The sequence below is a fragment of the Papilio xuthus genome, unplaced genomic scaffold, assembly GCF_000836235.2.
Source record: "Papilio xuthus unplaced genomic scaffold, Pxut_1.1 DF826945.1, whole genome shotgun sequence".
Taxonomy (NCBI): domain Eukaryota; kingdom Metazoa; phylum Arthropoda; class Insecta; order Lepidoptera; family Papilionidae; genus Papilio; species Papilio xuthus.
Genome location: NW_013531704.1, coordinates 3,447,588 through 3,459,826, shown reverse-complemented (window position 1 = coordinate 3,459,826; position 12,239 = coordinate 3,447,588). Strand labels below are relative to the sequence as shown.

The window sequence follows — 12,239 nt, the reverse complement described above, 5'->3', positions numbered from 1 at the left end:
CGATTCGATCCCCGACAGAGAATCACCATCGCTAGGGTTGTCAATACAGAGAATTGATATAACATTCGTAAGAGATCTACTGCACAATTCTTTGACAACCATATTTATAATTAATGTTTCACCACTCATCACATTCGAACAAATACACATTCCGTATAAAATCCATTGAATTTTTATACTTGATATTAAACACATTTTTATTTTGAATTTCTTAACAATTGTTTATTCTAACGTGGCGGCTGTGAAACTGGAGTTCCGTCTAGTGTAGAAGTCTGTTGATAGCTCTCATTAAATAGAATTGATAACCTGTGTCAATTATAACAACTGTACGACATTCAGTTCAAAACAACAAGCGGTCGCCTCGAGACGTTAGGGTGTGTGCACAGCAAGCATTCCAATAAAGAAACATCATAAAAAACAAAGCGAATAATTGTGATTCAAAGGTAAGAACATTTAATTTTAATAGACCTAATGGTATCTCTAGACTCGAGGTGTCATCAAATACGGTTATCAAGTGTATTGATGACCTTACTGGATGGTACATGTCCCTATACTAGGCTAATTGCAATTGTATTTATGGGTTCTTATCTTACTTAATATTATAAATGCGAATCTTTAGATGGATGGATGTTTATTTGTAGGTATCTTCAGACTGACTGAATACATCTATATGAAATTTGGCATGAATGTAGAACATAGTCTGGAGGAACACATAATAAGTTTTGTTTTATATTTATTTCTCTATGTTTGGTGCTACTTTTGTAATGCATATGTTTACGAATATCATGCGATGTTTCTACGCAAAGAAATGCATTTCTGATTGTTTATTTAAAACACTTACTCAATACAATACTACTCAAAATTATTTATTAAATTGAAAATATAATTTAGCTTTAGTGTAGTTATTTGTTCGAGTACATTCTTTCTAAGATGTTTCCTATTAAACATAATATAATCGAAAGTACGTTTGGATGAAAAGAATAGCTAGCGGAGATCAATGTCTCCATAGTAACCACGTGTGTCAGACTCCTTAAGATCTGTTGATTCTGTTATAAATAGATGGTTGATAACACGTTGTTTTTAGTTTCATTTGTAGACTACGGGGACACTGCGGCTCCCTCGTGTGCGCTTTTATCAACTAATTTATTGACCTCAAATATATATTTTATATGATAATACAAGGCCATATGTTTTAGTTAAAATGTGAGAACGTTGTATAAGAGTTAAATTACAAAGTAATTGGTATTAATAATTAAATTGTTTTAATATGTACTTATCATTATTTCTGTTCATTTATTTTTAAAAGGTTAACGACATGTTGACAACATTCCGATTGATATAATTTGTATACATATCTTCTCTAGATTTATACATACTTGTATTCCCACCTAATCAACATGTTTTCCTTGTCAGTTATTGTCTTGATGCCTTGAATAAGAAAGGTTTGTGTTTAATTTATCAAGCAGACATTACGATTATTCCGTTCTTTCCAGAGAATGTTTGAGATTTAGACCATTACTCATGTGTTTTTAATATAAGTGTACGCTACGCTATACACATCATATAGTCGACTATGGAAGCAGTGACAGCTTCGGTAGAAGTATCACGCAAGCGAGGGGCCCACTGGGTTCAATTAAAATCTGGTATCTGGAGGCTTATCTTCACTTTGCCTGAAGAATTGTTGGATAGACCTTGAGGCGTTCTAACAAATACTTTGAATTTTATTTTGAATACAATAAAGTTTTGTCTCTGACGGGACAGTCAAGTAAGTTAAGTATTACTTTTTTTATTCATATGATTATATCTAATTTTTAAATCAAATCAAATAAATGAAATATAATAATATTATCACCACAACGTTTTTTTTAGTAAAAATATTCCCTATGTTCGACGTAGCAGAATCTGAATAGGGCCGATTAATTTACATGCTATTATTTGGCCCTTATATCATCATTTTTTCCCTTGTAAAAACGCTGTCAAACAATATCATGTAATGACGTATGTTTTTTTAACGCATTTTACTGTAGATAAAGTTTCGTAAAAAACAAGTTTATCTGACTCATCTAATATTTGTTTTGTACGACTGCAAAAATATTTTTTATTTGCCTATCTCTTAAAAATAAGCGATGTAATGTTAAACATGATTTTTAAATCTTAAACTAAACTAGGTTTTCCCGTTTGGTCGAATTCTTTCTTTTGGATTTTTTTCTTTCTCTTCTATTCTGTTGAACACACTTACTAATATTATAAAAGTTTAGATGGTTTGATGGATGTTTGTTATAATGTATCCCCGGAACGGCTAATCGGATCTCGCAAAAATTTAGCGTAAATGAAGAACATAATCTGAAAGAATACATAGGCTTAATTAAGTTTTTTTTTTTAACTCCGTGCGGACTGAGTCGCGGGAGACAGCGTTGGCATTTCCGGCGCCCTGGGCGAGATTCGGTGTCGTAGGGAAATCTTCCAAAGATAGGATCCTTAGGAGGCGCCACAGGAGCTCCTGTGGCGCCTGATTATGCCCGGCACCCTGGGCGGTCGCCTCACCTCGCCCTACTCTAACGCCGCTCCTGGAAAAAGAAATATTTAACAGACCATAAATCGATACAGTTTGTATATTATACATCATTGTCGTGAATGTAGCATCTATTATGTCATTTTCTAGCATTATTAAACAAATATTGTTATACTTCAAATAATTCGTAGTAAATTCTTTTCTCTTAAAATTTTGAGCCGTACACATTACGTAGATGCATGAAGTAAATGTGTGTAAGAATCGTGTGAGATAAATGTCACGATTTCCTTAACTGTATTATTACGTTCAACAAATCACAATAAATAATTAGAAGATGTTCGTTCATTATTTTTACAGTTTTAGTTCCAAATGAGATTGCTTCGGTTCAAAGCATATCATTCCTTGTTTTTTTGACTTCGAACAATTTAAATGTACTTGTACGAAATTATCAAAGGCGAGTAGGTCACAATGATTAGGCAAATTTTGGGTATTTCGCTCTTTCAATAGTTTCATTCAACTCGTTTTTGTTTTATGTGTATTTATAATGTTACTACAAAGTCTACGCAAAATTAAAGAAAATAATAAAAATAAAACAATAAAAGTAAGTAAAGTTATGGAAATATTGGCTTGTACACACATATTAGGGTTTGGTATGCCTTTCATTGTAAACCATAATTCTGGTAAGGTGGGGGCTTAAAGTATAGGAAGCTGTCGATATCTTAGTCCACTAATATACACGAGGGGCTCGAATCCTACTCAAGTTAGGGGTGACAAGGCCATCCTGAACCTGTATTGCACGGTGTCGTCTCTGAGGAGCGCCTACGGGTGCAGCGCCCCATTGGGGGCGCATTGAGGAGCCCTATTCTCGGGCTGGTCAGTGGGGCGTCGCGGTGGTAAGTTAACACAATCCTGCGGCGTCCCACATTATGTCTATGAGGGAACAGAGGGGTTTAGTGGGGATGCTCCCATTCGGGGAGAGAATCCCACATAACTACAGTGCCTTCCCCGAGGCACGGAGTATGTCTAAAGAATTCCCCTCTGAAACAAAAAAAGGGGTGACAAGGCTTTTGTCAACTACACTAGGCCAGTTTGGGCTGCGGGAAGATGAGTGGGACATATGTTAGAATTTCTTTGCATATATGTGTAAATTGAATCACGATGTTTCCTTTGTCATAAGAATGTGGGATAATTGTACATAATATGAAATTCAAAAACACATTGGTACATGGCGGGGATCGAATCTGGACCTGTATATTACAAGCGCAGTGCTCAACCCCCGAGCTACCATCCATCTATAGAATAAGCTGTATAAACTCAATAATTCTTTCACACTATTCATTATTCAAAAGTTTAATCGAGTGTTTATAGTAATTGTATTATGCGCGTAGCGTTCCGCAAGCTATTGATTTTATTACGAGCCCGTGCGTGTCAATACATCGGCACGTGAAATGTGTCGGGCTTGCAATCACGAAGCCGTTTTCGCATTGTCAAGTTATTTCACAGAAATTCAAGCCAATTACCTCACATTTCTCGTTTGTTCCGCTTCGATTAATTTAATTTGGTGCGTCAGGATACTACGCGTTTTTATACTCACAATCTTTCCAAAACACAAATACTGATTTTAATGAATATTAATGACGTTAAATATTATTTTACATTTTACATAACTTACCAAATTGTATTGAAACCAATCGCAAGAAAGAAGAAAACTTAATAAGTGGCCTATGTGTTCTTCCAGACTATTTTCTACATCTGTACTTAATTTCCTCAAGATCCGTTGAGCTGCTCCGGATATACCTTCTAACAAACATCCATCCATACATCCATCCATCCGTCTACCTATCCATCCATCTATCCATCTAAACATTTGGATTTATAATAGGAAGATATAAACCCAAAGATAAATACAATAAAAAACATAGTTAATTCCTACATACCTGACATAAATTAAATTTATTAAAACATCGTTTACACAAATCACAAAATTACTAATCTTAGTATATAAATACGCTTTTCTTAATGTTTGGTTTAGCCAAATAGGTATGCTTTTATTAATATACATGATGTAGAAACAATTACTCGCAACATAATCTAGAATTTAGTCCATGATTAACTATCATGGGTGCATCTGACGTACGTACTTGAGTTTAATCATAGATAATCGATTTACGTAAATACAATGCGGCGTTTTCAGATTGTTATCGTTAATTTGTTGTACCGCATTCTTGTTGAGTATTTCATTTTCATCGAAATTTTAAATTTGACAAATAAAACACAAGTTGAGGTAACCTGATGTGTTTGATACGGGTTTAAAGAAAGAAAAAGACACACATCTTCTCTATTTTCTTTATATATAACTTCTTTCATGTTCATGACGAAGATATATATGTATCCGTCCACAATAATTTTACAACTTTGACTTTGAAGAGGCCTGGATCAGACCGAAATCTAGTAGTCAATCTCTTCTTGATCACCTTTCACGTCCATCTATATCTTCCTAGGCCTATCCTTGTCAGTGTACCCCTCGACACTCATAACTGAAGTTCTCCTTGCCACATGTGATTACTTCCTCCTCATGCTCATATCACAAGTTACAATGACTAAATAAACTAGTATGGTCTACATGGATCATGTATCATCAGATATAGTATACTATTGTTATCTTTATTTTCAAACATGTACTTAGGTATAAGATAAAATCCAGCCCGGACATAACGATGTAGATAATGATATTGGCAAGTTTCATATTACAGATAACTGTATCTTATTCAGTAATTGAATATCGCTAACTGACTATAAAATCTCTGCATTTGTTAAAAATCTTAGACTTACATTTGGTAATAGAAAGATTGAATGTGGATGGCTACAAAGGTAGAGGAATACCAAATAAAGTATGGTTGGATTCTGTGAAAGACGATATGTCTAAGAAGGGGGTGGATTCAGATATGACAGCTGATAAAGTTGTATGGAGGAGGAAAAGTAGGGATAAGGGCAGGTGGGTAATGACGATTTTTGGTAATAATAGTCAATGGAGTTGATAATATTTTTAAGAGGATAAACCTTATATGGATTATATTATAGGATATGGTTCGGTAGTGCAAATTCATGTTTATACTATATTTAGTATGTCTACTTGTATTTTATTAAAACGGATTGTTTTCAGACTTGTTTTAAGTTAAGTATTTTACAAAATACATTTTCGAAATATCTGTAACAAAGTTTAGATAAAAGTTTACCCGTATATTTTTCGTCACATGAATTTTTGTAGTAAAAAAATTGGTCCGTATTTTCGTCTCCCTGTTACAGCACTCGATGCATTTTTCAATTTGAAAATGTATGTTTATTTTACGATTGAAAAGGAAAAAGAATTAGAAAGAGATGTGTCTTTAATTAGTTATTTTCTTTTTTACCGTGTTGTGAAGAAAGGTTATCTAGTTCCAATTTAAGTATTTTATTCCAAGATGCTTTTAAATATTTGTTCTAGATTCATTATACTTTATTACTTAACATTCACGTAATAAAAGGTCAAGAAAATCAATACAATCCAGCTTACTTTATAATAGCTATACTACATGTGAAACATCACGAAAGAAAACAGCAAAAAAAAAACCGATCAGAATACATTTTTCAAAAATGAACCTAAAACATGACAGCAAACGGTTTAGTTTTAAATTAATTTGTCCAAGAACTCTCTAGTAATTGGTCAGAAGCGGGTTCTGCCCTAGCGTAGCTGTAACCTTGTCGTTTTAAATTAAATATAGACCGTCCGTCCAGTGTCGCCAACACCTCGGCCACAATCGCAATCGCCACCGTGATATGTACTCTAGCATCTTATCTTTGAAAATGTTTGAACGATTAGACAATAATCGATTTACGTTCATACGTTTGTATCTAAAATTGTTTAATAATTCGAAGTCGGTGTGCGACGGTGTGTTAACGTTTTAAGTGTGGTGCGTGTAATATTCGGCATGTCGTCGACTTCTACGTCGTCGCTCACCGGGAGGAAGCGTTAGTAACATTTTTAGTTTTTAAATCCATTGTATAGTTCTTGGATAGAATGTCTCGTTTTATTAAACTGTGTTCAGCCACACGTTTAGACGCGTCTACGCTTTAATGTGATGTCTTCGGTTTTTTCTTTTTAATTTTAAAAAATATTAAAATGTGAAGGATTGTTTTAAATTATAAAATTAAATTAATTCTCATTTAAAATTGACAAAACATAGTTTTTCAATTGTCTTTTTTCTTTTGTACTAATTACTCCGAGATCTACTTAAATATTTTTATATAATTTCATATCGTGCGGAAATATAATTAACACGATAAAGTACCTAAGTGATTGTTCCATTTATTCTTTACTTTTAATTAAATTTATACGATATAGAAGCTTTAAGCCTTTATAAATGCCGGAATTATTTTCATAAATTGAATGAACATAAGAGTTCTGTGTCATAATGAGATATAGAACCTTATTCAAATGACCTACTAGTAAAGGAGTTAGCATCGATAAATAAGTTGGTCGATGACCTGTTCAGAACACATAAGTGCTTGCTTAACATGAATTTTACAAGATGTTTTCTATCTTGTTACGCATTTTTTCTTTACACCCAACTAGTGGAAGGATAATTAACTAACCTGGCTTGTTACCTGGTATCGTACTAGCTGTTGCTAGTGGCTCCGTCCACACGGAGTAAAAAAAAACATAATTAGTAGCCTATGTGTTCTTCCAGACTATATTTTATATGTATGCAAAATTTCAAGGAGATTCATTCAGCCGTTCTGGAACATTTTTACACAGGCCTTTAAACAAACATCCATGCATCTATATCAACATTCGCATTTATAATATTTTTTGTTCGACTTTAAATGTGTTTTTTTTTAAACAAGGCAAGGGATAAAACCTCTGTGGGTGGGTTACAAAAGAAACATACATAGAGTATACTGCACTGTGTTTTAATACATTTGGCAGTCGGATACGTCAATATCGCTGTAAAGCTTTTAGTATCCGATACGTTGTCTGTATATAAAACGTTATGCTTGTTTCACACGAGTGCAGTATAGTGTAGTACCAAATAGTACTATTATTTAAACGCACATTTGCCGGGGGCATGTAAGGCCGTACAATAGTAGTTCTGTTCTACTGCACTCGTGTGAAAGTAGCATTACGTCTGTGTATCACGAGATTTTAAATTGACGTTAGAGTGCGTCTGCACCGCTCAGATAAACTGCCAACTGAATGTATTGGCGAACGGATCTATCGCCGAGTTTCAGCATTTGACTTAGTATATCAATTCACGTGTATTAATATTTCTTGTGTATAATAACGACACATACTAAAAGGGCTTTGAAACTTAAGGGAATATTTTATACGATGTTGTAGAAAATGAGTTTTTTAATTCAATAAAATGAAACACTTATCGTAAAATGCATTCAAGTGTTCTTTGACATTTTGCGTATATTCCAAAAATTAATGAATGGTAGTAATCATTTTTTTTAGATTAATTAATAATGAGTTTAGCTCGAAACAAGTACGAAACTAAAAGTTAATCAACTCTACTACACCAGACCGGCAAATGCTGCAATTTAATTTAAATGGTATTGCATAATTTAAAATTAAACGCGACTAAACCTTTGTTGTAATTTTTGAAAATCAATGTAAAGATAAACTATTGGCTTTGATAAATAATACCTATGTAATTGTTAATATCCATTGAGATATTTTTATGTATTTGTTTCTTAATTTCAGTGGTGCTTAGTACGCTTTTAGAAACGGATCATTACGAGAGCCTAATTAAAGACTTGACGTGTACAAAATGTGCAAAATACATGAAACCTCCGATTCATTTGTGCGTCGATGGACACAGTTTGTGCGGCCCCTGCTTTGAAAAGAGTTATCAGTGTCACCTGTGTAAGGTAAGCTGATACAATATTAATCATAATTTACAGATAAACTAGCTGTCGTTCGCGACTCCATTTGCACAATAGTAGGCTATGTATTCTACATTTTTTGCGTGATCCATGCAGCCGTTCTGGAGATACCTTCTAACAAACATCCATCAAACTAAATATTCGCGTTTATAATATTAGTAAGATTAAACAATTGGAAATCTTCTTAAAGGAAGCTTGTTATTTATTATTTCTCTTAACAGTGATTTCTTGCTTTTAATATTTATTCACTTCCGATGAGTGTTATCTTAAATATCTATTAAAATTGTAACTTTATAATAAAATAAGACATGACTCATAGATATTTTATCAGCTATATTTTACCGCTATTTTACGTAAGTTTATATTTACGTAAAACATTAAATATTGTATTTTTATTATTATAGAAAGAGTTCTCACTGGTTCGTCCGATTGTTTTGGAGTCTTTGGCGAATAAAGTCCTGTTCCCGTGCACGAATGCAGGATGTCCGAAACACGCGAACCTGCCCATGCTAGAGAAACACATTCCCCACTGTCAATTTAGGATAATAAATTGTTTTATGGCACGTGTTTATGGTAAGTAATAATTTTATAACCGAATGTTTTAACTATAGAAACTCTTTCACAAAAATATACTTTTCTCTGTGTTCTCATGGAGAAATAAGATATGACACTGAAAGATTACTGATATTTTAACAGTGGTAGAGCCCGCTTTAACATCTTCGCACGAATTGGCCCGGCTCGCCCGGTGGAATACCACGACCACACAGAAGACAGGCGTCAGGTGGAAGCAATTCCGCGTTTCGTCTGATGAGTGTGCGTCCCGGAGGCCTTATTTAGTCCTCTTTCCCTTCCTATCCTTTTTCTTATAAGGAAAGGATAGGAAGTGGAAGTGGAATTTCCGGATGAGAGAGAAAATATTTTCCCTTTCCATGCATCCTCTCTCCTCCGTCGATTAAAGGTAGGCGACGCATATGCAATTGCGTGTGTCTATGGGCAACGGTCACTTCGCTATTTTAGCGATTTCAGGTGGCCGCTCGCTCGTTTGCCACCATATGATATAAAAAAAACATAATATAAAGTGGGAACAAGGTCGGTAAATTATGATGACGTATTGAATATTTTTTTTTAAATATTTAAATTCTTTTAGGTGACTGTTCTTGGGAAGGACGTGCTGGTGAATGGATGGATCATTGTTTTGAACAACACAAACAGAAAGTGACAGAACTACCATTTATAACTGTTAAGGACAAATGGGACGCAAAGAGAACAGAGCCTGTTCTTAATTATTTTCTAATGAAATGTTACGAAAGAGTATTTAATGTTTATCAAATCTATGATAAAAGGGGAGGTAATATGTTATTTATTTTATTTCTAACAGTCGCCCGCGACTCCGTCTGCGCGGTATTAAATAAACCTTGTTTAATAGCCTACGTGATCTTTCAGACTATGTTCTACATCTATGCCAAATTTCAGCGAGACCTATTTAGCCGATTTGGATATATCTTCTAACATGCGTACATCTAAAAATCAGAATTTATAATATTAGTAACATTTTATGCCATAATTAAGTACCATAAAGAATATAGCTTTTGAACAACAAACTAAGATAAGCTTCCGATTAAACTAAAAATTTATTGATGGCCAGTGGAATCGCTAGATTACCAAAAAAAAATGTATTACAATTAAGTTATCATTCCAGGTAGAATGATGTGGACTGTTCTGGTGAACGATGATAACGCGGATAAATTTTATTTCGAAGTTGATATATTTTTACCAAATATACCGAGCAAGAGAATAGTCTACAGGTAAATATTTTACAATAAAGCTAACAATAAGAAAACAAATTACTTAAATAAGAAAAGTGACATTAAATCTTTTAGGAGACCTTGCAAGTGTGAAAAGGATGCTGATTTCTTGGAACACACACAGAACGTGTACATTCCGGTGGAAAATGTTTTTTCTATGTTAGATGATAGCGAATCTATGAATTTTACTGTACGAATTGGTAAGTTGAAATTTATGAAAAAGTAGCTGTCGCCCCCGACTCCGTACGTGCGGCAATAAAAAGAAAAAAAACTGAATTAGTAGCTTATGCGTTCTCCAGACTTTATCTATGACAAATTTCACCGAAAGGCATGTAGCTGTTTTGGAGATACCTTCTAACAAACATCCATCCATACATCCAAACATTCGCATTTATAATATTAGTTTGTAATATATAAGATTCAGCATTAAATTTTAATGAATAATAAAAGAAGTTCTTCAGTTGTATATATATTAATTCTCGAGTTAGTCTTAAACGATGGTTTTAAAATTATTACCAAAAATATTTTTTAAACGATAAAAATGTGGTTACAAAATTTTCAAAATCATTCTTTAAATTTATTCTAGTATTAAAATCACTTGTAAATTGGCATTATAATTTTCTAAATATATATTTTTTGATTGAAATTATGTATGTTTTAGGTGAGGTTGAGAATCTGCCAATGCTTGAAAGCCCTACTGGAAGTGAAAGTTTAATTCTTCTACATCACGAAGACGTGAAGGATCAAAGTCATTAAAACAATCTTAGGAAATACAATTTAGGCACATCCAGTTACTGTGTTAATTTGATAGTAATAAAATACTTTGAACGTCGTGTGTATAGTAGAAGTAAAGTGCTAAAACTTAACAATTACCTAGTGCTAGGGTACTTATTAGGTCATTAAAAAACTAGAATTATTATTTTTTCATATCAAAATATTGTTAATATGAAAAATTATATTTTTATGAAACCGTTGAACAAGGTAAATCCCCTTTTCGTTGCTTCTAAAAATGTAGTTTAATACCTTTCATCGGATCAAAGAAAGTTTGAGTTTCCCCTCTTATTTCTTGTTAGAATAAGATAAAGTTTTTATGTCGTTGTTTGTTTAACAAGGCTTTTCTTTTTTATTACCGTCGCGCGAGCAAAATGTTGTTACGAAAAGTATTCACAGACACATTACCTAGGAGTTATTAAAGAGATATTTCTAAAAAATCTGTCCTCATTTTTTACAAGCTTACTTGGAATTATAAGAAATCCGCGAGAGTTCTTAATATTTATATTATGATATCGACAATGGTGTTTATAAAAAATCTTATAAGTTACAAGAATATCTTTGCAAAATTTATTTGAAAAAGTGAGAATTCTTACATCTAGATTTACACCTACCTAGACTATTATTAGTATAGATATATTTAATATTCAATATTATATTTCTTCAAAAAGGAATTTAATTACATTAACGTAAAGAAATATTATTATATATAAGTAATTCACGATATGAAATAATTTCATTTTCTAATATTGTTATAATTTATTACATCGAGAGGTAAACGTCTTGAGTGACTTTCCTGTTATTTTATCCTTAATCAAAAAACCTAAATATAACCTTAATAATTTTTCATTTCCGTCGATTCAGACCGTCGGTGTCGCAGGGGTCAAGCACTTGACTTGCAAACTGCAGGTCCTGGGTTCGAATCCCGCCATGTACCAATGTGTTTTTCGATTTCCGATTTACATAAGTACATTTATTCGACGTTCTTACGGTGAAGGAAAACATCTTAAAAATTCAAAGATATGTGTGAAGTCAACCAACACCCACTAGGCCAGCGTGGTTGACTATGGCCTAATCACCCTTAACTTAGGGTAGGCTCCGAGCCCCTCGGTGGGGGCGTGTGGTGAGCTGATGATGAATTTCTCATTTTATTCTTTATTATGCCGTTATTAGAAATGATGTTCCAAAATATCTTGAAAGATTTATAGTTAAAAATTCGCCGAAGT

The 12,239-nt window shown here is 33.3% G+C and overlaps 1 protein-coding gene across 3 annotated transcripts; it reads left to right on the top strand.

Moving 5' to 3' along the window:
* The first annotated feature begins 330 nt into the window (after positions 1 to 330).
* On the top strand, positions 331 to 11,608 carry LOC106121523 (cysteine and histidine-rich protein 1). Of its 3 annotated transcripts, none has more exons than XM_013317226.1 (7): positions 331 to 443; positions 8,256 to 8,422; positions 8,842 to 9,010; positions 9,585 to 9,785; positions 10,137 to 10,242; positions 10,318 to 10,442; positions 10,904 to 11,608. In XM_013317226.1, exons 2-7 carry the CDS (start codon positions 8,336 to 8,338, stop codon positions 10,996 to 10,998), a joined length of 783 nt encoding a protein of 260 aa, XP_013172680.1. In that variant the 5' UTR covers positions 331 to 443; positions 8,256 to 8,335; the 3' UTR covers positions 10,999 to 11,608. The 3 variants fall into 3 exon arrangements, with proteins under 3 accessions (XP_013172680.1, XP_013172678.1, XP_013172679.1); XM_013317224.1 differs by lacking the exon at positions 331 to 443 and adding an exon at positions 6,296 to 6,520 and having other exon boundaries at positions 10,904 to 11,603; XM_013317225.1 differs by lacking the exon at positions 331 to 443 and adding an exon at positions 8,021 to 8,104.
* Positions 11,609 to 12,239: the final 631 nt, after the last annotated feature.